Consider the following 27,727-nt stretch of genomic DNA (forward strand, 5'->3'; position numbering starts at 1 on the left):
ATTAATTAGCAATGAAGTTGAGATTACAATGGTGGGTATAGAGCTTATTTATATGCTCTCACAAGGGTGACCGACCTATACATGATAATTAGTTAATTATCTATAAAGGTGGTTCCCACATGAGATGCATAACTTTAACAGTTCCGCTGGAAGAAAACAACCATATAGGTTGCGACGTGGTGCTCCAAATAATGGTTCCAAACCCAAGTGTAAGAACACTCCCCGAAGTCGAATGTTGTGTATCCAGCCTGGAGAAAGTATGAAAAACCTCATAACCAACCAAGATGAGATCCTGTATATAATCAATCCTGGGAGAAGCAAACTGCTCCTCATTGGAACCCTCAAAAGAAATAGAGTCAATCTGCTCCAACTCTGTACCAAGAGTAGCCAAATGCTCTATAAAAGCATCCTCTTAGAAGGTTGGCATCGCAAGCATCAGAAACCTGTAGAAGAAGAAAACACAGCAAATATGCTGCTACTGGCCTGTACAAAACAGGCGACCAGCACTACAGGGGGGGTATGAACGCTGAGAATTGCTGCAAACTGCTGTAGACAGCCACCTGAAGAAAAACGCAGCAACCTTATGTGCTGCTGCCCTTGCTGAAAACGCAAAAACGCAGGTCTGTCCAGGGGCAGAAAAAACGCAGATATGAAGAGGTATAGGAGGGAGCATCCAACGCTGAAAATCACCGGTGCTCTGATACCATGATAGAATGTGCAGCGGAAGAAGGGAAGTGGAAACACAGGAGGGAGAGAGAGAGAGAAAGATGGAGAGGAAACACAGGTGAGAACCTGCTCTCAATATCATCATCAAAAGGAATACATGTCCCGAGCAAGAGGGGAGAACCTAGTAAGTGAGGGACTGCAGCTAGACATGCTAGGCAAGCAATGCAAGCAGTAAAATATGAGGGAGGCATGCCGGCTATATATACCTCTACATGAAGGCAGCCGACTAGGGATAAATACCTCCACGACTGTGGAAAATCCCAAGACTATAAAATGGGGAATAAATATGGGTAAAATATGAGTGAGGGGTGACCAGCCCCTCTGATTAACATGGTCAGCCCTAGAGGCTAAAATAGGACACCAAATAGGAAGCCAGCAAGTAGGGGATGATGTCTAACAGTAATGGGGCCAAGGTGTTCTCAAAACTCGACTTGAAGAGTGGGCACCAACAGGTGAGGATTGTTGAGGGGGACATCCCCAAGATAACTTTCCGTACAAAATGGGCCCTCTATGAGTTTGTTGTTATGCCTTTTGGCTTGATGAATGTCCCAACCACATTCAACCGCTTGATGATGCGTGTGTTCACGGACTTAATAGAAAAGTGTGTTCATTTTTTTGGACGATATACTAGTATTTTCAGCTACCGTTGAGCAGCATAACATTGATGTGGAGAAAGTCCTAAAGTTGCTGGAAAGCGACGAGCTCTATGTCAATGAGAAGAAGTTGGAATTTTATTTGTTCGAGGTTCTCTACCTTGGATACATTATCAGTGCCAAGGACATCTGTGACGGTTCCAAATCTAACCATATCTTAATTATATAACTTAATCTAAGAAAATATTAACTCACTTAATCGTGCTATTTTTACATAGCAATATAATCGAATCAACTCTCTCAAAATAAGTATGCATGTCATATTCAAGATTCTTATCACATAAGCAAAGAGTCATGTAATCTCAAACAAACATTCACATAATATAAATCTCTATCAATTAAAGCATATCATCTTAATCAATCAATATGTATATGTCTATCTCAAAGATTCTGTCATCATCACCATGCTCAACAACATGGTTAGTTATAATGACCAAAATCTAGCCAATCTAGGGCTTTCTTTGATGCCCGTCCACCCAATCTCCACACTGACATCGTGACGATCCCGGGTATGTCTCTTTCTGAATCTCGTCCTCTTTGGGTTCTACCACATGGCTCCCAGAGGGCATAAATCTCGTTCTCTGTCTAGCGTTCCTTGTCTAATGACGGCCGGTCCGAATCTTAAAATCATGTCGAGTCTCATCACACACATGCATATTAATCATTCATTCCAAAACAAAGCAATCACAAGTCATATATATCATCTTACACTCATCTTTAGTCTATAATCTTTCAAGGCATGCATATTCAAATCAATCAAAATCAACTTCAAGTATAAAATAAGCTTTTAATTCAAACAATCCTTAACTTCTCTTAGTCTTTTAAGTTACATGGGAATCTTTGTTTTTAACATAATCAATTATCATGTTGTAACCAGCGACATCATCTCTAGTCACTATAGCTAAGTCTTAACTATGCTTATGTGTTGTCTGTATAGATAAGATAGTCAATCTTGATAGCAATTTCTAAGGCAAAGCTTGACAACTGGTCTCTTAGGAGAGTAATATCTTCCAATCTATTTGGAATTAGAGAAAAGTAAAAAACTAGTTGTGTGGGTACTTAAAATTACCAAAACGTATGCGGTCTACAACCCAACGTGGGCGGAATCACCAAAATCAGTAGTATGTGAAAGTTGACTCTAAAAATAGGTCATGTTTACTTTTTCATGAAATTTCGATTTGCATGTCTATATGTACACTCGAAGGTTGCTTTTGAGCATATTAACTAATAGAAAACTCAAACTTGAATTTTCACTTAATTTTAACACTTAGAATTTTTGCTATTGAAAACTTTTGAAAACTTGTTGGAATTTATTATTGAAATCTGTATCATCCAAAACTTAAGATTATCTTTAATCATAATTGGTTAATCTCGGAGGTATGTTACAGCATTTGACTTGATCCAGTCAAGGTGGTCGAGATTGTCAATTGAGAAGTACCACAGACTGCATTTGATATCAGATCCTTTGTGGGTATATGCCAGATATACTCTACCCACATAGATAAGTTTTTTGACCACTCCGCGGATCTCACTGATATGCTAAAGGGTGCAAGGCAACGGATTCGAATGATTCCACGAGCGTTGTAGGCATGCAAGAACCTCAAGGTGACTTTGTCAGAAGCACCTTGTCTAGCGCTTGCATCGTGGGATGAGCTGTTTCAAGTGACCACCGATGCAAGTAACATCGCAATTGGAGGTGTTTTACAACAGAATGGTCATCTAGTAGCTTACATGTCTCGTAAGTTACTGCCCGTAGAAAAGAATTACTCGGTCTATGATCGGGAACTCCTAGCAGTCATTGAGGCCTTGAAACATTAGAAACATTTTTTTATGGCTGTGAATTTGAGGTTCGCACTGACCATCAGGTATTACGATGGATTCAGACAATGCCAAGTCCACGGTGGAGTGATTGACAATACCGCTGGAGCCAGACCACGATTCCTTTTCTTCAGCTATTAGCAGGTCTCCATATGAAGTAGTGTTTGGAAGACCATTCGAGTTGCTATTGACCAGAACCTCGTCTTCAGTACCTGAAGCGAACACAAGAGATTTTGGAGTCAATGAAAGACAGGTTGGCTAAAGCACAGGAGGTCTACACTCGACATGCAAACAAAGACCGAAGGGATATGAAGTTCTCAGAAGGAGATTGGGTTTATCTTCGGATCATGAAGCAAAGATTGAAACAGGTGGGCAAGCGATGCCCAAAGCTATCATTCAGGAGCTTTGAACGTTTCAACGAAGTTGAAGCTACCTGCAAGTTGGACTATGCATGATGTGTTCCATGTTAGTTAGCTAAAACCATATGCAGGTCCAATTCCTTCAGAAGTGAAAGATGGAGCGGAACTAGATATCATTGATGAAGCTGAAGTGATGGCTTCAAAACAGATCCTTTTGCACCGCTTCAAGCATGGCTCAGGCCGAAGACAAAGATAGTTCCTTACAAAAAGACCGAGAGACTCACGAAGTGATGGCTTGCAAAGAGTTCTTCAATGACTATCTGGCTTTATTGATAGACTATTTGGAGGCCATGCAGCTTCCGTTAAGTAGAAGGGGATGTCATGTGCATCCAATGTTGCATAAGTACGACGTACCTTATTATAAGGTACGTTTTAGTGTACAGTACAATATTGTACTGTATGGATCTGTACGTGGCAAGTCCCCCCCCCCCGATTGACCTTTGGCCCAAGATTCTCTCGTAGTTACCAATTTTTCACCGTCCATAGTTGAATGTTTAGAAATGAATTGTTTTGTTATTCGTTTTTTTGTATATATATGTAAACTATATAGTATATTTTTTTATGTTTTTACGGACCTTACATATTTAATGTACCTCAAAATCTCAACTCGTACCTTACTGTATCGTACCTTACCATACTTTTCCACCTTGTGTGTATCCTGCACTGGGATGCCACGTGGACATATATGAACAATAAGGTGCAAGACATGGAGTGGAAAACTAGTCCCATGTGAGCCCATTCCGGGACGAGTTAGCGAGGGTTCCACTCATAGTTGTTAGATACGAAGGTCCAAAACGAGACGAAGGTTCGAAAAAACGATACCAGTACAGGACTTTTTATTTTGAAAAAATAAGTTCGATAGAGGTACGGTAGACTTTAAAAAACACTTGAAAAATAGATATTTGTACACATTTAGGGATGCAAAGTCGAGAGAAGGTGGTAAGGTAGAAAGCCCCCATTGCCAACGGCCATAAAAAACAGCAAAACAAAACAAGAAGAAAACAAAACGGACATAAAAAAAAGTCACATAAAAAAGGCCATTAAAAAAATTAGTTTCGTAATAGTTTCGCTTGCATAGTTTCATACCGTACCGTTTTTTACGTACCTCATGTGCAGGACTAGTTTCGAAGACAACTATGGTTCCACTCTATGCGTCTGAGGTCAGGTGTGCATTGTGCTGCACATGAAGCAGTGCCAGTCCGCGTTGTGAGTCTCCTTGTGGAATGATGCCAGATGTTTAGTATATCTGGTTTGCTACAGGATGCCAGACCTTTGTGTCACGTGCATCCCGCACTTGGATGCCACGTAGACATATCTGTACAGAAGGTGCAGGACCTGGGATGGTAAACTGGTCCAATGTGAGCCTAGTCCGGGACGAGTCAGCCAGGGATCCATCCCAATCGTCCGAGGTCAGGTGTGCATTGTCCTGCACAGGAGTCCAAGATGAGGTGTGCACTGTCCTGCACATGAAACAGTGCTAGTTTGCGCTGTGAGTCTCCCTTTGGAACGATGACTGTGATTCTGTGTATCTGGTATGGTACTGGATGCCAGATCATTGTGTAGGTAGTTAGGGTTTGCTTTTAGGAAAAGGGGCCAGCCCATAGGGCTACCCCAAGTCTTAGTGTGGGCATGGGGATAGTGTGAAACCACCCCCATGAGGGCCAGGAAGGCCCTGGCTGAACCCACCAGCCATGGATAGGCTGTAGGACAGCTCTAGGGGCATGCCAGGGGCAGCCGACCACATCTAGTCTTTGATGGCTGTAGGGCAAGTGTGGGGCAGCCCACACAGGCTGCCTAGCCCTCAAGACAGAGGGAATTCAGTGCCCAGCCCCTAGAGAATAACGCACATGATGCCCAGCCAGCCATGGAGAAAAGCGTAGCTTTTTATCTGAATTATTCAGCATTTAATGCTGATTTACAGTCGTGGGACAAAAACTATATTGGCCGATTGCTTTTATGGAGTAGTATAAATAGTGAGCCCACAATCCCTTTGTGTTATCTCATAATTCACCAAGAGCCAAGGCAAACAAGGTCCAGAAAAGCCAAGGAGTTGCTAAAGCAAAGGGGTGAAGGACTGCAGGTCAAGGGTAGAGATTTCTTAGCCAAGAAAGGTCAAGTTTTCCTGTATTTTCTTTCAGATTTACATCATTCTAATAAAGCAAATACACCATCCGTGGTGGGGGCCTTACAGAGGGTATTTGGGACCCAATATTGCGTCCTCCCTCTCTCCCCCTCTCTCTCTATTTTCTGCACATCTTCATTCAGTTTGTGCGTTAATTCCGTCGCGAAAAGTGTGCTGATTTCTGAGCATTGAAGTTACCAATCTTCTCCGAAGCTTCCGCATGTTACAGTGGTATCAGAGCCTACTTCAAGTGCAAAGATTCAACAAAGAAACTAGAATTTTTTCTCGCTCGTGTGGTTGGTTTTCAGACGCCGGTGGACTACCCCTTTCAGAGTGACTCCTGTTCCTCGAAGGACGGTTGGTTTTCAGCCTCCGGAAGCCTCCGGACATCTTCCACACACATAGTGGATGGTTAGATTGCGCTCCGGAAAGGAAGTGCGTTTTCCTACTATGGCAAGCTTCGACAACGAGAGAGACCAAGAACCTTGGGACTAGAGTGCACCAGGCTTGGGTGTTACAGATATGTTCCAGTAGATGATGCGAGCAATCGCAGACCAGACAATCAAGTTGGAAGAGCAGAAGGTGCAGATCTTGGCTCTGGAAGAGCGTACCCGTTCTCCAGCGTCGCGTTTTCCATCTCCTTCTCCCTCTCCCCTAGATTCCAGATCCTCGACACAGGGAACCTCTCGCGGGGTCGCTACCGCAACCGAGCTCTTTGCTTGAGTTACGGATGCGTGCATTGGAGATCCGACAATGTGAAGACGAAGCCATGCAACGTGTGGAACACGAGCGTTACCTAGCAGCTTTGGATGCCAGATTGACATCGGCGGCGCCCTCGAATCATTTTCCCGAGAAAATGAACTTCAGTAAGTATAATGGTAAACTCGACCCCACAACTCTTTATTCATGGTTGCATCAGTTTGAAGCTTACTTTGCTGCTGTTAAAAGACAGATACTGACAGAGTGATCTTAGCCAGTTGGTACTTGGAAGGTGAGGCCATTCCCTGGTGGACTCAGTGGGCTCATGCCCACACCAGATTAGGTATGGCAGCTTATGTGGGGGACGAGTTTATACCGCCCCACCACCTTGAGCGACTCCAAGACGAGTTCAGGGGAGCGCGTCAAAACATGCAACCAGTCCTTTAGTTTGCCAATAGAATTTCGACTTTATGTTTGCAATTAGGCTTATCTGATTCGGACAAGAAAGGGCAGTTTTTGTATGGCCCGAAGGTGCGTATGTTTAGGCCAGCCACCTTTGAAGACGCACTCTCGCTTGCGCAGAGTGCAGAAATGAAGCATAATGGTGGCAAGCCCAAGACTTCCCAGCCAGCTACTCCCAAGGCTACCACCTCGTGGGGGAAAAGGCCAGGACCAGACGGGGTCTTGCCCAGGACAGAGCTCGGGAGCCTCTGGCTCCAAAAACTCGAACAATGCGTCTAAGCTTACTCCAGACCAGAAAGCAGAGGGAGGCAAGACAGGTGGCAAGTTGAGTGCTGAGGAGCTTTCTCAGTACAAGAAGGAGGGTAGATGTCATACAAAAGGACATACTTTTCGGGAGTGTCCTAAGAAGCCTCCAAAGCCTGCCGCCGTTGCCTCCAGAGCTTCCGTGGTGAGCTCAGCTCTCCCACCGAGACCCTAGTGGCTGCCCCTAGTTTTTCAAATCTCGGTGCTTCAGTTGGAACAATTATTAGCCGGGAGCTCGAAGATAAGTAGAAGGGCGTCCATGGCCAGGAGTATGAGCTCAATGAATTGCTCGAGTTCTTTGGCTACATAGGTGGCCAGAGAGTCGTCTTGTTTGACAGCGGCAACACGGAGGATGTGGTCACGGAACAGGCCGCTAGACGTGCGCGTTTCGTCCTGACTTCGGTGGACAAACAGGTTGAGGGTTTTAGCACAAGCATGACAACGAGCGTCAAGTATGAAGCTCTAGGTGCTAAACTAGTTATTCAGGGCATAGAATTTGTGCGTGATTTTATGGTTGCTCCTCTTGTAGGAGCAAACATAATTTTGGGTTTCACAAGTTTCTTCCTGATGTTAAGTGGGACAAGCACATGTTCCAGATCGATCGGAATGTGTCAAACGCCCCAGTGACCATTAAGCGTGAACTAGGAATTCCAAACTTTCCACTCATAAGCCACTTGCAGGCTAAGCGAGCAGTCAGGAAAGGCACACATTGTGCGATGATATACATCTAGACAGCCCAGACAGGGGCCAGTGCTTCCGAGAAGTACTCGGCGCTCCATGAAAAGTTCTAGAAGATTTTTCTTCGAGACAGTCTCCCTCCCCAGCTTCCCCTGTCCAGATCGGAGGACCACAAGATTGACCTCCTCCAAGGCTCGGAACCCCTGAGCAAGTTTCCTTATCGCCTTTCCAAGGCAATGGAATCGGCGTTGGACCGCCAACTCCAAGAATTGTTGCAATCTAGCTTCATCCGTCCCAGCGTGTTGCCATTTGTAGCCCCGATCTTATTTGTCAAGAAGAAAGATGGGTCTTCCCGTTTGTGTATCGATTATTGTGCACTCAATAAGCTGACTATCAAGAGGAGATTCTTGATGCCTCGAATAGATTATATTCTCGAGAGGCTAAATGGAGCAAAGGTGTTCTCGAAACTTGGTTTAAAGAGTGGGTACCACCAGGTGAGGATTGTGGAGGGGGACATTCCTAAGACAGCCTTACATACGAAATGGGTCCACTATGAATTTGTGGTCATGCCATTTGGATTGACGAACGCCCCAGCTACATTTAACCGCATGATGATGCGTGTTTTCTGGGATTTGATTGCAAAGTGTGTGTTCATGACATACAGGTATTTTCAGCTACGGTTGAGCAGCATGACATTGATGTGGAGAAAGTTCTTAAGTTGCTGGAAAGGAACGAGCTCTATGTCAATGAAAAGAAGTCGGAATTTTATCTGTTCCAGATGCATTACTTGGGATACATAGTTAGTGCCGAAGGCATTCGACTTGATCCGGCTAAAGTGGTTGAGATTGTCAATTGGGAAGTACCTCAGACAGCCTATGACATCAGATCCTTTGTGGGTATATGCCAAGCATACTCCACCAGTTTTCTGACCTCTTGATAGATTTCACCGATCTGCTAAAGGGAGTGAAGACGAGAAGGCAACGGATTCGAATGACTCCATGAGCATTGGAGGCATTCTCAAGAACCTCAAGGTGGCTTCATCAAAAGCGCTTTGTTTAGCACTTGTCTCGTGGGACGAACCATTTCAGGTGATCACCGATGGGAGTAACATCGCAATTAGCGGTGTGTTACAACAGAATGGTCATCCAGTAGCTTACATGTCTCATAAGTTACTGCCGCAGAGAAAAATTACTCAGTCTACGATCGTGAACTCCTAGCAGTTATACAGGCCTTGAAACATTGGAAACATTTTCTTTATGGCCGTGACTTTGAGGTTCGCACTGATCATCAGGCATTACGCTGGATTCAAACAATGCCAAGTGCACAGCGGAGTGATCGACACCATCGCTAGAGTCAGATATCCCAGCAATTCGGTGGTATGATTGAGTACCTTCCAAGAAAGGCTAATCTAGTGGCCGATGCTTTTGAGCAGGAAGGGACAAGTGACTTCGATTCAGACCACTAGATTCCACCTTGTTGGTACAGGACTAGATGACATGAAGCACATGTACGCGGATTCCAAGGAATTCGGCACACAGTGGGAACAGGCATTGGATGCCACGGGACCATGCGACTTTTTGATACGCGATGGTTGGCTTTTCTACAAAGGTCGACTGTGTGTCATGAAGTCGTCTAAGGCAGCTCTTCTCCATGATGCCCATGACGCCATTACTGGTGGTCATAGGGGCATGAATTCAACTCTGGAGAAATTGGAACGGCAATATTATTGGCCAAAGATGAGGCGAGATGTGTTTACATATGTACCAACGCTATGATATTTGTCAAAAGGTGAAAGCTCCTCGTGGAAAGAAGATAGGGGTGTTACAATCCTTGCTAATTCCTGAGGGTCATTTTTAAGATATTTCAATGGACTTTGTCATGAATCTGCCTCCCAATCCGAGTAAGCGTAATACGCAGTGCTTAACTATTGTTGATAGATTTAGCAAATTTGTTATGCTTATTCCTTGCAGGACCAATGTGACTGCTGAGGATGTTACCCAGTTGTTTATTCGGCATCGGTACCCGATTGGCGGGATTCCTAGGACCATAGTGTCAAACCGAGATGCCAAGATTACCAGTCATTTTTGGAGGGCATTGTTTGATAACTTTGGTACTAAATCGATTTTTTCCAATGCATTCCATCCACAGACAGACGGCCAGACAGAGATATACAATCACTTGGCCTTTGATGTGCTGAAGTGTTATGTCCACAATCAGCAAGGTAAGTGGGAATCTTATTTGCCTTTAGTTCAAGCTGTTTTAAATGATTCTTTTTCTTTAGCTATGGCTGGACTCCATATGAGACAGTATTTGGAAGACCTTTCCAATCATTGTTAACCAGGACCTCGTCTTTAGTACCTGAAGCGAACAGAGTGACGGAGTCTTACAAGGAGATTTTAGAGTCCGTAAAAGACAGGTTGGCTAAAGCGCAAGAGGTCTACACTCGACAGGCCAATAAAGACCGAAGGGATATGAAGTTTTCGGAAGAAGATTGGGTTTATCTTCAGATTATGAAGCAAAGGTTGAAACAGGTGGGCAAGCGATGCCCAAAGTTGTCTCTCAGGAGCTTCGGACCTTTCCCAACCAAAAGAAGATTAATGAGGTGTCTATGCAGTTAAAGCTACCTCCGAGTTGGACTATGCACGATGTGTTTCACGTCAATTGGTTAAAGCCATATGCAGGTCATATCCCTTCAGAAGTTAAAGACGAGGCGGAACCAGATATTATTGATGAAGGAGAAGTTATGGTTTCAGAACAGATCCTTCTACACCGTTTCAAGCATGGCTCAGACCGAAGACAGAGACAGTTCCTCACGAAGTTTCAGGACCGAGGGACCCATGAAGCGGTATGGCTTGACAAGGAGTTTTTCGAAGACTACCGGCGTTATTGACGGATTATTTGGAGGCTATGCAGCTTCCGTCAAGTTAAGCAGAAGGGGATGTCACGTGCATCCCGCACTTGGATGCCACGTAGACATATCTGTACAGAAGGTGCAGGACCTGGGATGGTAAACTGGTCCAATGTGAGCCCAGTTGTCACCAATTGGCCGACCATTTGGTCCATTCCTACTTTTTGCGTCTCGTTCACTTGGGGCCAGGCCGGTGTCTCATGTGAAGAGGCCAGTATTTTGCTGACATGGGCGGGAGCCAGACTGGTGCCACCCGTGTGTTAGCAGGATGGTGTCGTATGGACGAGAGCCAGATCAGTGCCACCCGTGTATGACCTGGACTGTGTTCGATCCATGGGACTGTCACGCCATGGAAGAGCCAGTATTCGTGCCGTGTTTTACCTATGGGACTGTCACACCTAGGGAAACTCGTGCCTGGAACTGTGTCTTACCTATGGGACTGTCACTCCATAGGAAGACCAGGTTTTTATGTAATAAATGTCGTGCCAGTTTTGTGCCGACAGATATTTTGTACATGTTCCATGAACGGGAGATATGTCCATGTTACTTTTGCACATGCACACATATTTTGCATGCTTGAAACTGTTTTCGCATGACATGTATTCGTGTGTTTGCTTGCCTGACGTGTTACTTACTGAGCGGGGACGCCTGCCAGTGAGTCGTGAAGTGTGCCCTGTATTCTGACGAGTTTCAGTGCATGTGAACAGGTGGTAAGTATATGGTACATGTTGTTTAATGTTATTAAATTCTAACCCTTTGATTTATAAGGTTAGGGGTCCACATTTATTTAAAAGTGGGCACCCCCTTTGGGCACCCACTTTGGGGCCAAGGTGGGGAGCCTCACTTTTAAGTGAGTGTGGGGGTGGGCGTCACCAACCCCCACTAATTCCCCACATGCAAGCTAAGGTTATCTCCACATGATTTTATTAAAAAAGAAGGTCTCTCTTCAAGCGGGGGAGGCATCGCTTCTTGGTTGGTCCATCACCCTTCGCCTCATTCTCACGTAGACTACCGGCGACCAGCACTCCGGCTCCTCTCAGGCTACGCTGCCTGCCTCTCTACAGCCGGCTGAATATCATTGCTGGCTGCTCTGAGGCGTGGACTATCTACAGGCGGCTGACCCTGTTGCTGCTGCGCCTTTTCCCCAGGCGACTGTTGAAACCTGCAGAACAGGCTGCGCTTACCATTCCTTCAGGCGGCTGCTTTTGCTTTCAGACGTGGGCCAGCCATCTTCACAGGGCACTGCTACGTATGTGCTGCTACAGGCGTTCCTTTTCTCACAGGTGGCTGTACAGCTGATCGCTTCCCTTCCACACAGGCTGCGTTACATCCCCAGGAGGCTGCCTCCATATGGTGCTGCCCTTGTAGGCGCCTGTGTGCTCCATGCTGTGGTAAGGCTTCGCACCATCTATAAGTGGACTGCCCACTCTCAACAGGCGGCTACCTCTTCAAATCAACCGGTTCCTCCATGCTGTGGCCTCTCCTTCCTTGCAAGTGGGTACTCCTCCTTTCACAGCAGGCGGCTGTGGACTCTTGCGGTGGTGGTACATCATCTCCATTTGCGTTCTACAAGAGGACTTTGCATCTCCTGGGTGGCTTTAAACACCACAAGTCTTGGTCTTCTATCAATCAACTACAAGTAAGTGATTTTCAGATTTGAGTAAATCATTTAATGTTTAAATCTGGTAAAAGATTCGTCCCGCTCGGCCTACACCCGTTCGGTGCCGGGTTGTCCAAGCTATATGGGCGAACCTCGGTCCAAAGGTGCTGAGATCGGGAGAGCCAGGCGTTAGTACGAGAGCGCCTGTCTGTGCGTGGTCTCGGAACACCAGTGTGGTGCTCTCCGCGGAGTCCAGTGAAAGCACAGGACCGTAGCGATTGGACCACACTAGTGGTCAATCTGCTTCGAGCTTCTACATCGAAATTCGAGCTATTTGTTTAGTACTGTTTTCATATGTGCATGGACATGATCTGGTTCTCAGAACCCATGGAGCATTGTATTCTTTAAATACTCCCAATAAATATATTATATATTGAGGGGGGGGTCGGCCCGTTCCGGCCCCAGTGCTGGTGTCCATCTTTCCATTTCTGTTCATTTAAATTTCAAGTTGTTTTAAGTTGTCCATTTCATATTTGTGGTTTTAAAGTTGTGCTATTAAACGTGTAGGTGTCCAACTGAGTCTTTCCCACTTGACGGGATCGGTTTCATTGGTATCAGAGCACGGTTGTTTCCCTCTTCTTAGTGGGGAAACGAACCTGTGTACTGGACATCCCGCTTTTAGCAAACTTTGAACACAATGGACAGCCAAGGCAACCCTTTGGAAGTGCCAAATTCGAGGGGTCCTTCTAGTGCTTCTCGTGGGTCTGATGCCCTGCGTGGTAGGCACAAGCCCCTTGAAAGGGTTCTTGATAGTGAATCCAAGGGTCAACTGTCTCCAGGAAAGACGGTTATGCTTGAACAAGACCCTGATGCTATGAAAGCTGAAATGGAACATATGAGAAAACTTTTGCAGGCTCAAGAGCAAGAATTGAAGTTTTTGCATGAAGATCCTCATCTACAAAGTGCTATTGAAGCCAGGAAGGCTGATGCTATGGTTGATGTAACCTTTGAATCAATGGCTCGTGAAGTGGGCAAGAAACCAAGGGAGTTGGCGCTTGCCTATCTCCTTTGCAAAGGTGATATCAAAGAGGGGGATGACGGGGAGCTGATTTTCAGAAATCCACCTCGTTTAAAGCTTGGAGATCCCGCATCCCAGAGGCTGAAATCTTATATGCAAAAGGAAGAGGTGACTGTCACCTCTCGACATGCATCCTCTCCCCAAGGCACTAAGCCTGACAGATTTATGTATGCCAGTGCTCATGGAGGGCACGAAAGTCACATGCATGCCAGATATGTATCTCATGGTGACAGGTCTGCTTCCAGAAAAATTTTGCCTTCTGAGTTGTCTCATGGAGAGACTATGCCATATGCAGGTAAGTCACATGCATCTGAGCTTCGAGTTCGTGGAGCACATGCCACCGTGCCCCATGAAGCTTCTTTGACGGCCCATGGAGCCCTTGCAGACAGGGCTACCCCGTTGGATAAGGGGAAAAGAAAAAGAGAGGACCATGAGCCTCATGCCAGGAAGCTCAAGGAGTTCAAAGCAGGTGATAAATCTGTCAAATTTGATGTCTTTCATGGTGAACACGATGCTTCTAAGGTGTTAGCGTTTGTGGCACAGTTCGACATTGCTTTTAGCGATGAAGACTTTACAGAAAAGTCGAAGGTGCGCCATGCTAGCATGTTTCTGAAAGGCACTGCTGCCCATTGGTGGATCACCGAAAAGATCACCAAGGATCCCATCTCTACTTGGAAGGAATTCAAAGATAGATTTTATGCTCAGTTCCTGCCACCCAATGCAGAGCAAACTCTCACTCAAAAGTGGGACAGGCTGGAATAAAAAGATAATGAGAGTGTGCAACAGTATGTTAACAAATTTTGGAAAGTGTTGCTGGAAGTGACTCCCTTCATGCTAATCTCAGAGGAGGAAAGAAAAAGGAAGTTTCGTTCTGGATTGCAACCTGCATATAGATCGGGTATTGAATTGCACCCAAAACATACATTGCAGCAACTCACAGCTTCTGCCCTTGCTACAGAGCAATTGGTGCTTAAGATCAAGCAGGATCAAGGAGGTTCCAAGGCGAAGGACAAGGCTGCCCCAAATCAGCAAAAGGGCGGACAGCCATCTAAAAAGAACTTCCGAGAGCCCTACAAAGGTGGTAAAGCTGAAAATAACACATCAAAAGAACAGGGCCCAAGAAAGAACAAATTTGGATTAACCCCGGAGCAAAGAGAGCAATATGCTAAGGATGGAAAATGCTTTTCTTGTGGTAGCAAAGACCACATGTTTCGGCAATGCCCAGATCGCAAACCAAAGCACGAGGACAAGCACAACAAAGCAAATGTTCATGCAGTTCTTGATGTGCAAGGTAATACAGGTCATGATGCTAAAGAGAGAATGGTTTGCAAGGCTTGGGGGCAAATCAAGGATCAGCCCGCACTATTTATGTTTGATGACTGTGCAACTGACAATTTCATCTCTATGCAAATGGCAGCTGCATTGGGAATTGAGGTTGAAAACATGGGACCTCAGATTGAAGCTGAAGCTGCATTTATTGGCAAAGAGGTGCAGGTTACCCCTTTGATTGGGAAGTTGCGTATTCATATACAGGGCTACCTTGACAATGAGCATTTCTTAGTTGCTCCTCTGAATGGATGTGATGTATTGTTGGGCAAGCCGTGGCACCATAGGCTTGAGCCCCGCAAAGACTACAAGTCCAATATGATTTCTTTTATGCATAAAGGCCGCATGCATTTTATTGATGCTGGCAAAGAAGGGGATTCCATCCCAGTTGTATCACACATCCAAATTAATAAAGCAATGAAAAAGAGTCTTTCAGCGTACTTGGTTTTTGTGCGTGATAGTCTTGTGCCAAATCATCAAAATGTGGATGCTATGTCTAATGATAGGCTGAATTTTCTTAATGCATTCAAAGACTGTTTTGCTGACTCGTTGCCAGGTGAATTACCTCCCCAAAGGCCCGAAGATCACCGCATAGATCTTGTGCCAGGTAGTTCTCCACCTAACAAACCCGCATACCGAGTGAGTGCTGCACAACAAGAGGAAATTATGAAGCAGGTAAACGAGCTTTTAGAGAAAGGTTTGGTTCAGCCCAGTTCCTCACCTTACTGCTCTCCTGTACTTCTAGTTCAAAAGAAGGACGGATCATTCCGTATGTGTGTGGACTATAGAGCTTTGAACAAGCTTACCATCAAGAACAGATTTCCTATTCCACGTATTGATGATATCTTGGATAAGCTTGATGGCTCAGCTTGCTTTAGCAGACTTGATTTGAAGAGTGGTTATCACCAGATACGCGTGGTGCCACAAGATGTCCATAAGACTGCATTCAGGACAGCCTTCGGATTATATGAATTCTTGGTAATGCCTTTTGGTCTCACCAATGCTCCTGCTACTTTTAATCGTATGATGGATAGGATATTCCGATCCCATCGCAAGTTTACAGGAGTCTTCTTTGATGATATCTTGGTTTTCTCCAAGAATGAGCAGGAACACAGAACTCATTTGGTCACAGTGTTCGAAGAGTTGCGGAAGCATAAACTTTTCGTCAATGCCAAGAAAAGTGAGTTTTTCCTTTCAGAGATTCATTATCTGGGACATATTGTATCCAAAGATGGAGTTACAATGGATCCTGCAAAGATAGAGACTATTCGGAATTGGCCCGAATTACAAAACGTACATCAAGTACGTAGTTTTCTGGGATTATGTTCGTACTACAGGCGTTTCATAAGGCATTTTGCTATGATTGCCACTCCTCTACATGATCTCACGAAGAAGAAAACTGTTTTCAAATGGACTTCAAAGGAACAGGATGCTTTCTTGCAGCTCAAGCATGCGATCATATGTGGTCCAGTATTGATTGTTCCTGACTTGCACAAGTCATTCGTGGTCGAATGTGATGCTTGTGGTGATTGCATAGGAGCTGTCCTAAATCAAGAAGGGCATGCAGTTGCATACGAGAGCCGTCGTTTGCATGATGCTGAGCTTCATATGGATATCTATGAGAAAGAGCTCTTGGCTGTAATTCACGCCTTAAAGATTTGGAAACACTACCTTCTTGGGGCTGAATTTGTAGTCAAGACAGATCATCAAAGCTTGAGATATTTTCTATCTCAAACCAAGCTTTCAGAGAAGCAAATGAGAATGGCAAATTTTCTTTCCATGTTTCATTTTCAGATTGTGCATACTCCAGGAAAGAAAAATGTGGTGGCCGATGCACTATCTAGGAGGCCTTATATTGCTGCAGTCTCAGTGGCCTCTCATGGAGATCTATCTGCTATGAGAGATTTGTATCATTTGGATGCTGATTTTTGCCATGTATGGACTGATTTGATGGCTGGTCATTCACATACCTCTTATGTTATCAACGAGGGTTATCTCATGAAGGATAATTGCCTATGTGTGGTGAAGGATTTGCGTCCAAAGGTTATGGACGAATGTCACGCTCCACCTTATGCTGGTCATAGAGGTATTATGCCTACTACTCGCATGATTGAGAGGTATTTCTTTTGGCCAAGCATGCGTAAAGACATTGAGGCTTACGTGCGTGCATGTATCACTTGCCAAAAGGTGAAATTTGATAGGCAAAAGCCTCCAGGTTTGCTTCAGCCATTGCCTATTCCCTCGCAACCTTGGGAAAGTATCACGATGGATTTTATTATGGATTTGCCTAGATCCCAGCATGGGAATGATGCTATTTGGACTATTGTGGACAGGTTTAGCAAGCAAGCTCACTTCTTGCCCGTCAAGAAAACCATCAAAGCTGATCATATGGTAAAGCTTTTTCTTGCTAATGTTTTCAAGCATCATGGTATGCCCAAATCCATTGTTGGGGATAGAGATCCCAGGACTACAAGCCTATTTTGGAGGGCTTTGTTTGATAATATGGGTACTAAGCTTGAATTTTCATCAGCTTATCATCCCCAAACGGATGGCCAAAGTGAAGCTGCAAATTCAGTTGTGTTGGATTTATTGAAATGTTATGTGGCAGATCAAAAGAGTGCATGGGAGAAGTATCTTCCACTTGTTGAGTTTGCCTACAACAATACAATCCATGCTTCCACAGGAAAGGCTCCGTTTGAGATTATTTATGGCAGAGTGGTCTTGCCACCCATCCTTCGTACAAAGGATGAGATTTTTGCAGCTGATGAATATGTTCGTGACTTGGATGTTGCCTTTGGTCAAGTGCGGACAGCCATTGCAAGATCTCAGGATAAGCATAAAAAGGCTGCTGACAAGCATAGAAGGGACATGGAAGTCAAAGAAGGTGATTGGGTATTGCTGAAATTTGAGAAGGCTAGGCTTCGGAAGAGGCCAGGACGAGAAGGATCATATCCTAAGCTTTCTCCTCGCTATTATGGACCCTCAAGGTGATTCACAAAATCAATGAAGTGTCCTACAGGCTTACTCTACCTAGTCATTGGAAGATTCACAATGCTTTTCATGTGAGTCTATTTCGGAAATATGTGGGGCCAGATCCTGATGAGCCTGTCACAGAAGATCCGCCAGAGATTGAAGAGCTTGAGGAGATCCTCCAGCCAGAACAGATTGTTTTTCACAAGGAGAGAAAGCTACCTGCAGGAAAGCTTTCCAGGAGATACCTTGTGAAGTTTAAAAATTATTTGCCTATTGATGCCAAATGGGTAAATGAGGATTATTTTGCAGATTATCCACAGTTGTTGCAGGCATATCTTGAGGCTTTTAAGTTGAGGTCAACTCTTTAGAAGCCCGGGGGGATGTCACCAATTGGCCGACCATTTGGTCCATTCCTACTTTTTGCGTCTCGTTCACTTGAGGCCAGGCTGGTGTCTCATGTGAAGAGGCCAGTATTTTGCTGACATGGGCGGGAGCCAGACTGGTGCCACCCGTGTGTTAGCAGGATGGTGTCGTATGGACGGGAGCCAGATCAGTGCCACCCGTGTATGACCTGGACTGTGTTCGATCCATGGGACTGTCACGCCATGGAAGAGCCAGTATTCGTGCCGTGTTTTACCTATGGGACTGTCACACCTAGGGAAACTCGTGCCTGGAACTGTGTCTTACCTATGGGACTGTCACTCCATAGGAAGACCAGGTTTTTATGTAATAAATGTCGTGCCAGTTTTGTGCCGATAGATATTTTGTACATGTTCCATGAACGGGAGATATGTCCATGTTACTTTTGCACATGCACACATATTTTGCATGCTTGAAACTGTTTTCGCATGACATGTATTCGTGTGTTTGCCTGCCTGACGTGTTACTTACTGAGCGGGGACGCCTGCCAGTGAGTCGTGAAGTGTGCCCTGTATTCTGACGAGTTTCAGTGCATGTGAACAGGTGGTAAGTATATGGTACATGTTGTTTAATGTTATTAAATTCTAACCCTTTGATTTATAAGGTTAGGGGTCCACATTTATTTAAAAGTGGGCACCCCCTTTGGGCACCCACTTTGGGGCCAAGGTGGGGAGCCTCACTTTTAAGTGAGTGTGGGGGTGGGCGTCACCAACCCCCACTAATTCCCCACATGCAAGCTAAGGTTATCTCCACATGATTTTATTAAAAAAGAAGGTCTCTCTTCAAGCGGGGGAGGCATCGCTTCTTGGTTGGTCCATCACCCTTCGCCTCATTCTCACGTAGACTACCGGCGACCAGCACTCCGGCTCCTCTCAGGCTACGCTGCCTGCCTCTCTACAGCCGGCTGAATATCATTGCTGGCTGCTCTGAGGCGTGGACTATCTACAGGCGGCTGACCCTGTTGCTGCTGCGCCTTTTCCCCAGGCGACTGTTGAAACCTGCAGAACAGGCTGCGCTTACCATTCCTTCAGGCGGCTGCTTTTGCTTTCAGACGTGGGCCAGCCATCTTCACAGGGCACTGCTACGTATGTGCTGCTACAGGCGTTCCTTTTCTCACAGGTGGCTGTACAGCTGATCGCTTCCCTTCCACACAGGCTGCGTTACATCCCCAGGAGGCTGCCTCCATATGGTGCTGCCCTTGTAGGCGCCTGTGTGCTCCATGCTGTGGTAAGGCTTCGCACCATCTATAAGTGGACTGCCCACTCTCAACAGGCGGCTACCTCTTCAAATCAACCGGTTCCTCCATGCTGTGGCCTCTCCTTCCTTGCAAGTGGGTACTCCTCCTTTCACAGCAGGCGGCTGTGGACTCTTGCGGTGGTGGTACATCATCTCCATTTGCGTTCTACAAGAGGACTTTGCATCTCCTGGGTGGCTTTAAACACCACAAGTCTTGGTCTTCTATCAATCAACTACAAGTAAGTGATTTTCAGATTTGAGTAAATCATTTAATGTTTAAATCTGGTAAAAGATTCGTCCCGCTCGGCCTACACCCGTTCGGTGCCGGGTTGTCCAAGCTATATGGGCGAACCTCGGTCCAAAGGTGCTGAGATCGGGAGAGCCAGGCGTTAGTACGAGAGCGCCTGTCTGTGCGTGGTCTCGGAACACCAGTGTGGTGCTCTCCGCGGAGTCCAGTGAAAGCACAGGACCGTAGCGATTGGACCACACTAGTGGTCAATCTGCTTCGAGCTTCTACATCGAAATTCGAGCTATTTGTTTAGTACTGTTTTCATATGTGCATGGACATGATCTGGTTCTCAGAACCCATGGAGCATTGTATTCTTTAAATACTCCCAATAAATATATTATATATTGAGGGGGGGGTCGGCCCGTTCCGGCCCCAGTGCTGGTGTCCATCTTTCCATTTCTGTTCATTTAAATTTCAAGTTGTTTTAAGTTGTCCATTTCATATTTGTGGTTTTAAAGTTGTGCTATTAAACGTGTAGGTGTCCAACTGAGTCTTTCCCACTTGACGGGATCGGTTTCACCAGTCCGGGACGAGTCAGCCAGGGATCCATCCCAATCGTCCGAGGTCAGGTGTGCATTGTCCTGCACAGGAGTCCAAGATCAGGTGTGCACATGAAAGAGTGCCAGTCCACGCTGTGAGTTTCCCTTTGGAATGATGACAGTGATTCTGTGTATCTCGTATGGTACTGGATGCCAGATCATTGTGTAGGTAGTTAGGGTTTGCTTTTAGGAAAAGGGGCGAGCCCATAGGGCTACCCCAAGTCTTAGTGTGGGCATGGGGATAGTGTGAAACCACCCCCATGAGGGCCAGGAAGGCCTTGGCTGAACCCACCAGCCATGAATAGGTTGTAGGACAGCTCTAGGGGCATGCCAGGGGCAGCCGACAACACATCTAGTGTTTGATGGCTGTAGGGCAAGTGTGGGGCAGCCCACACAGGCTGCCCAGCCCTCAAAACAGAGGGAATTCAGTGCCCAGCCCCTAGAGAATCAGGCGCATGATGCCCAGCCAGCCATGGAGAAAAGCGTAGCTTTTTATTTGAATTATTCAGCATTTAATACCGACCCAATACTGTGTCCTCTTCTCCCTCTACCCCCCCCCCCCTCTCTCTCTCTCTCTCTTTTCTGTACATCTACTTTAGTTTTGTGCGTTATGTTTGTCATGAAAGATTGCTGAATTCTGAGCATTGAAGTTACCGATTCGACCACAAAGCTTCCGCATGTTACACCTCCACATGCTTATAACTGTAAAGCTATCTCATGTGTATATAGAGAAATCTCATCTCTGTATCGAATCACATATGTGAATCGTAGTCAAGACATATACTCCTCGTTATTTGAAACTCGTCTGAGTCTGTTTGTGTTGAGGGATAGGGCAAGAAGACAAGGGGACAAAGTGGAATAGATGCGCAGATCTCTACATGAGATTTGGGGTGGATTCAGAGACCTAAGGCAAGGTTTTCAGTGAAAAGGGTGCCAGGAAGGGAACGATGACAAGTATGGGAGACCATATGTGGAGACAGGGGATGATGACAGTCCTCCAGGGTTAAAGGTTGGAATCCCGTCATCGAGTTTAGTACAAGGGGATGTCATGTGCATGCACATGGAAATGTCTAATCCAAGACTAACCCCTAATAGACATTATATAAACAGAGATGATTAGGGTCTTGGCAGACACTGTAACAGATCGAAGTCGACAAATATCAAGTTGGCCAGGTGTGAGGAGTTGTGTATTGGTGGTCGGTAGCTTTTTAGCATTTATTTGTCCAAAGGACCTGGCCAACTAGCATTCGGCCAATAGGTCATTATGTGTTCCAAGGCCTATAACAAGGCAAGGCCAAGTTTCATTCCATTCATCTTTCCCCAAGGTGGGGCAAGTCATAGATTAGGCTTTTTTTTGGAAAGGACAAAGGTCACAAAACATGTACCTTTTTGTACTATATGAATATACTGAATACACAACCATCTCTCTCTATCTATTCTCTGTCTATGTTGATTGTTCTTGCATCAAGTGTTCCTATGCAGCGCTTAGGGCTGAAAGAAGACTACCCAAAGCTTCCACATGTCACACACCCTCACTGTGACCTGTAGTGCGGCTAGTTGAGCCTCACTTGCAGTCATGGAAGGTTGCCTGGCATACCCAATATTTACGAGTGCCCTTGCAAGCCGATGATGTGGCAATTGCATAGACCTGGCCAACTAGGAGCATTGGTGCATATATATGTCACCCACACACATTGCAAGCAAAATGCATATGTATGGCTGCCCAATAGCTCATTGAAAGACCAAACACAACGGAGCGTTGACTACAATGTGGTAATTGCAAGCAGCTTAGTGGCAATGCAGAACCTGCAAGTGTTCTAAAATGCAGAATAGTATAGAGACAGAGAGCATAAAGAACTTTATGATGAAGTTTTCTTGCTGTAGGTCAGTGGCGAGGTCGGAGAAGAACAGAGGCAGAAGAGATGCGAAGACGATAGAAGAATCCCAAAAAATCCTAATTAAGACAGGGCGAAAATGGGGGGTGGCAAGGTACGGTCAAATGGGGCTAAGCTCGGCCAAGAAGGGTGGCGGGGAGTGGTGGTGCCACCTGAACCTCCCCTCAAAAGAGGGGTTGACTGAGCGGCAGTGGTGGTGCTTCCGATCGGGCTGGGCGGTGGCGGCGATTCATTGGGCACTAGTGCCGTTGGCCATGGGCTAAGCAAAATAGAAGGAAGCGCAGCGAGAATAGATTGAGGAGTGACGGAATGGCGATGTCTCTCCACTCTGCCAACCATCCACCCGAAGATCTGGTCTCCGAAAAGCAGCGTTGTGTATCACGGTACGAAAATACGATACTGTACGGGAGTTTTCGGTACGATATGAAAATTTGGGATACCGTATGATAAAATATGGTTTTTTAATTAAAGAACACCTACAAACATAGACATTTTCAATTTGGAAGGGTAGAGTCTAGAGAAGTTGTTTCAAACCTACAAACATAGACATTTTCAATTTGGAAGGGTAGAGTCTAGAGAAGTTGTTTCAAACCAAAATTTCAGTAAAAACAAGTTTGAAGTGACAAACAAAGTACATAAAGCATAGAGGTGCGATGCGATCATGCGCGCTAGGCGCAAGTACAAAAAAGTGAGTACAAAAAGAGGGCCAAGGCCCAAGGAGAGACTAGGCAAAGGCATCACTATTAGAGCTCTTGCTGAAAGAGAAGAGGACACATCTTTGGCCTCGCCAAAGTCGCCATCGCTAAGAAGGTTGCCCTCATCATCGAACTCAGGCTCTCTAAGCTCATGTGAGAAGCCAAAGGGAGCATCCTCATCTGCAAGAGCGAGTGTGGAGCTACCCGAACCATGCCGCACATAGGTATGCACTATGTCCCTAGAAGCACCATGAATCGTGCATCCACGGCTTCCTACTTGCACTCCTCTGCCACTACGTCCACGCCCACGACAAGTGCGAGTAGGTTGTTGATTAGACTCCAGCTCTCGATAGATCTCTGCATAGATCCTCTCCTCCTCCTCTTTGTCAACACTCTCAAGAGTGTTCCCTGTGAGCTTGAATGCATCCACATTCACCTACATTGTACAATGATCAAGTGACAAGCAATGTATTAGAATTCAGTTTCAAATTTCAATAAACATTGAAGTTTGAAATTTGAATGCTTATAACTTATAAGTTGTAACTTATACCTGTCTCGCAGATTCCATCTTTTGCATTGTGCGCACCATACGCAAGTTAGCGTGGCAATACACTAGCCGCTCTAACTATTGCGTGCTCAAGCGATTGCGTAACTTCGTGTGTACAAGTGAGTAGGAACTCTAGTTCCTCTCACATGCACCCGAAGAGCAATCTTGAGCTAGGATTCTCAAAGCCACCTTTTGGAGGCTTGAGAGCGCATACCAAAAGAGGGGCTTCACAAGGGATTCCCTCTTCCAACAGGTAGTAAATGCAAACGCGGCTCCTCCCCTTTGCACTGTAGCTTATGAGCTCCTCAAGGAACTTCCCCTAGCGATCCTCCGACAATGCTTTGTGCAAGAAAGCATCTCGGGCTTCAAGTAGCTCCACGTTGGTGAAGAGGGCGGGTGATTTGTAAGCCGGATGCAATAATGCAGCAAGACCATGGATAGGTCTTCGCATCCACTTTCATCTCTTCTCCACAATGGCTAACATACCATCGCGCTATTCCTCGTCAATGGAAGGAGAAGCGCGTAACTCCGCTATGACGTCTCTCATGAAGTGAACGAGAAGGCCCATGGTGGCTCCCTCCATGTCGGTCATCCGCAATACCATATAGAAGGGCGTGACCTCAATGACAATAGTGCGGACCGACTGTGAAAACTCCTCCTTTAGGCAAAGCTATTGCATGGCTTTGGCCTCCGCCGATTCTCGCTCATCCTACACATTCCACATTGTGGAGACCACTATCTGGCAAAGGGAGGATTTCACATCGTGGAGGCGCTCCAAGAGGAGCCACATGTAGGCGAAGTGTGTAGATGAAGGCTTCTTCAATTCCAACCTGGGAGCTCTGATACCAATTCCTTGCATGGTGCAACTTGCTCCCCCACCTTTCCGAGATGTTGGGGTAGTCTAGTAACTCCACTTGTGTATTGTTTGCCACAATACTTACAAGTTCACCTATATGACTTGGACTTTCCATCGGCTTTCTCTACATGGATAGCATGCACATTGAAGGCTTCATTCTTCTCCCTCGTCATTGTAATAGAGAGAGAAGGAGAGCTTAGAAGTTAGAAGAGATGGATAGGCTGAAAGAGAGAGAGAGAGAGAGAGAGGGAGAGAGGCTTGAGAAAATGAGAGTGTGAGAGGCTTGAATCTTGAGAGAGAGAGCGAGAGTCTAAAGGCTTGAGAAATGAAATGAAATGAAATGAGAGAGAGAGGCTGGAGAGAGTGGCTTGAGAGTTGAGAGAGAGAGGGAGAGAGAGAGAGAGAGAGAGAGAGGGGCTTGATAGTTGAGACTTGAGCAATGAGAGCCTTGAGGGAAGCTTAGGGGGTGGGCATTTTATAAGTATGGGCCATGGCCCATGGCATAGGCAAGTGCCAAGTGCCAAAGAGTTGGCCCAACACACGTCACAAGGCAAGCAAAAACGGCCAGAAAATGGCCACAAAAATGGTCATAAAACGGCCAGAAAATGGTCATAAATGGCAGCTCCAACGGTCATAAACGGGCATTATCGCACCGTACGATACGTTCGGTATCGTACGGTACGAGAAACAACTATGGTCCTCTTTGGGGCGCCCAAGACGTCTAGGGTGCCTCGAACCCATATCTGGATTCTGGAAAACATCCTATTCCCAAAGCCTGTCCAAAAGTGCATAAATCTAGTAAACATGATAAAATACAGATAAATCTTGTAAATCCTGAAAATGGTGACACATACTACAATATGTAGAGATTGTGAGGTAGGTGTGCCTAGGCGCATTCACATAAAAGGCACCTCATCCCGTTTGACCACTGTGCGGTGTGAGTGCTTCCACAACAAACCACATACGAGTGTGGGCTCTATAAGCAATCTCCCATACATATATGTACACTTTGGGTAGCTCTCTCTTGGGGCTTTGGCGAGTATTTTGTAGAATACTATGTCTATCTTTGTAGACTGTGAACTGTGCAACCAAAAGTAATGAAAATGAAATGAAAAGAAGATCGGCATACTACATGGGTCTTTCATGACCAGAGAAAAATGTCCAGAGATACACAAGGTCCGGGATCTCCTGATCCAATAATATTACCATCCTCCAGGCTCCAATAATTGGAGAGAGAGAGAGAGAGAGAGAGAGAGAGAGAGAGAGAAGAGAGCTCTGGTGTTCTTTGTTGATGACTCTCAATCTTTCTTGTCCATGGATGCAGGTTATTCAGATAAGATCAGACAACACAAGTCAACTCGAGGTATGGTCCTGCAGCCAACTAATGTTTAGCATCTGTATACATTAACGTAAAAGTTCTGTGCAGATGCTGTATTTATCATTCTAAACAATGTTTTTGTGCAGAGAGAGATTACCATAGCTCACACAAACTAATACGCGAAAAGGACCGGCACCGGCTTCATCCTTATATGTGAAGAAAGATACCAGAGTTTATCCTGTAGTTTTCACTTTTTTAATTGCTAAAAGCATGATCCAGTTGTCGTTGGTAACCAAGAGAAAATACTCATTTGCCCTGAACTATTGTTGCTGATCAGTGATTGACTGGTCAGTAGCTGGGCCAACTTTTGCTTACTGTTTCCCTTAGTGGAGACTTGCTTGTAGAGCTGACTCTTGGTTGGTGAGCTGCACTGGATGAAAAGTAGACCAGAGTTGAAGAGGAGTTGCTGTCTACAAGCTGGTCTGAGGAGCTGCTCAATAAAATTCACGGTCGGTTTCTGGACCCATGTAGTGTTGGAGAGATAGCTTTGAAGTAAACATTATGGATTGTAATTTCGATGTTCTTGAAGAACTGGGCAACCTCGGCCTTCTATTGTATTAATCTGATAAATATAATTACATCAAAGTGTGTCTCCACATGTTGGTTATGCTTATGTAGTGCTCGTGCTGCATAAAAAAGAGCTTACTGAGTTGAATAAAATATCACACTTCTGTTGCACTTGTACTGATGTGTAGTATGCATGCATGTTTGCATTACTGTAGCAGCCCCTTGTAACAACATAGCACGCTGTGCTCATGAGGACAATGTGGCAGGCCACTTCCTAGCCCGATTTGGTGGTAAGTGCAGACTGGACCAAGTTGTGTTGCAAGGCAACTATGCAGCAGGTACATTCAACAAACAAAGTTCACATCTGAGAGAGAATTGTTGTCGTGTTTGTTATTTTTACAGTTCCGGAAATCAATCTTCACTGAGTTTTTTTTATTTTGTAGGATATAAGATCACATCAGACAGGTTCAGTAAGTTGAATTGCATGTTAAACTGTAATGTAATATGGGTACTGGCATATGCTTGCAGATGATTGATGTTTAAAATAAAGATGAATTCAATATGGAGAATGGTGCTTCACGATGATGATTCTGAGTGATATGTTCTAAATATTGCAGAAATGTTTGAAAGCCTTTACTATTGTTTTAAGTAACAGGATATGCAGGAATTTCTCTCTTATTGGTATGGGATCCATTCCCAGAATTGCCTTTGGAGCTAGTTCGAGGATACCTTGGTAAAACTTTTGATTCTCATTAGTGCTTCCAAGAAGAGTGAAAACATTTGTTACTTAGGAATTTAAGTGCTTGATTTCAATGTGGATATATTTCTTTTCCTTTTTGCCTTATTTAAGGTTTTTTTAATATTATTCCATTTTCCCCACTGTTTTATCTGGCTGGTTTTACTACTTCACCTGCATTTACAAGATTTCTCTAAGGATGGGTGTCTAGGGGGCTATACCACTGTGTGAGGTGGCTGATTTGAGGAGAAATTTTCAAAGGAAATGGTTTGTGTCTTAAAGGTGAAGGCCCAAGAGACACATAAGAGCATACATTCATACAAAGGTCTGTGTACTAAGTTTCTATCAGAGCTCCGGAGATACAGAGCAGACTCGGCCATAATGAAGGCTAGCATGGTATCAATATATGCTCCCACACACACCCCCCTCACGCACACACACACACACACACACATAAGAGCATAAGTTCATACAAAAGTCTATGTGCTAAGTTTCTGTCAGAGCTCCGGAGATAAAGGCTTAATCTCTTTTACGCTTTCTCTTGATTGGCCCCAAATTAATGTTAATAGAAACATGGAGGGATATCTTCGTTAAATCACCTCAAAATCTTGACCTAGCCAATGCATAAATTCGTATCCTCAAGCCCCCTTTTGAAATTTGACACAATGTGCGGTTCTAATTGCATATTTGACTAAGTCCCCCCTTGCCCGATGGCTGCCATGGGGCCAAAGTGAAACGCCCGTGTGTGTGCGCGTGTGAGGGGGGTGTGTGTGGGAGCATATATTGATACCAAGTTCTACACCCGCTATTGGGCACTGATGATGTTAGTGGGGATGTCGCAGTATCTAGTCCATACTATGCATG

General features: G+C 45.3%; 1 protein-coding gene across 8 annotated transcripts in view; it reads left to right on the forward strand.

Annotated features, from left to right (window-relative positions):
* LOC147622117 (cyclin-L1-1-like) overlaps positions 1 to 26,960 on the forward strand; it is a 34,576-nt gene extending 7,616 nt beyond the window's left edge. The window contains exons 7-10 of one of the 8 annotated variants that reach the window (XR_015269650.1): positions 25,567 to 25,605; positions 25,707 to 26,069; positions 26,343 to 26,465; positions 26,571 to 26,960. Coding sequence is in view for 1 of the 8 variants with exons in the window: in XM_086823215.1 (XP_086679341.1) it covers positions 25,567 to 25,605; positions 25,707 to 25,777 (110 nt within the window). In the remaining 7 variants the exon portion in view is untranslated. Of the gene's footprint in view, positions 1 to 25,566; positions 25,606 to 25,706; positions 26,302 to 26,342 lie in introns of those variants that run through there. The other 7 variants (XR_015269648.1, XR_015269651.1, XR_015269653.1 and 4 more) reach the window with 7 other exon arrangements.
* Positions 26,961 to 27,727: the final 767 nt, after the last annotated feature.

This window comes from Cibotium barometz, chromosome 29 (assembly GCF_041138505.1).
Source record: "Cibotium barometz isolate CiBa-2024 chromosome 29, ASM4113850v1, whole genome shotgun sequence".
NCBI classification, from domain to species: domain Eukaryota; kingdom Viridiplantae; phylum Streptophyta; class Polypodiopsida; order Cyatheales; family Cibotiaceae; genus Cibotium; species Cibotium barometz.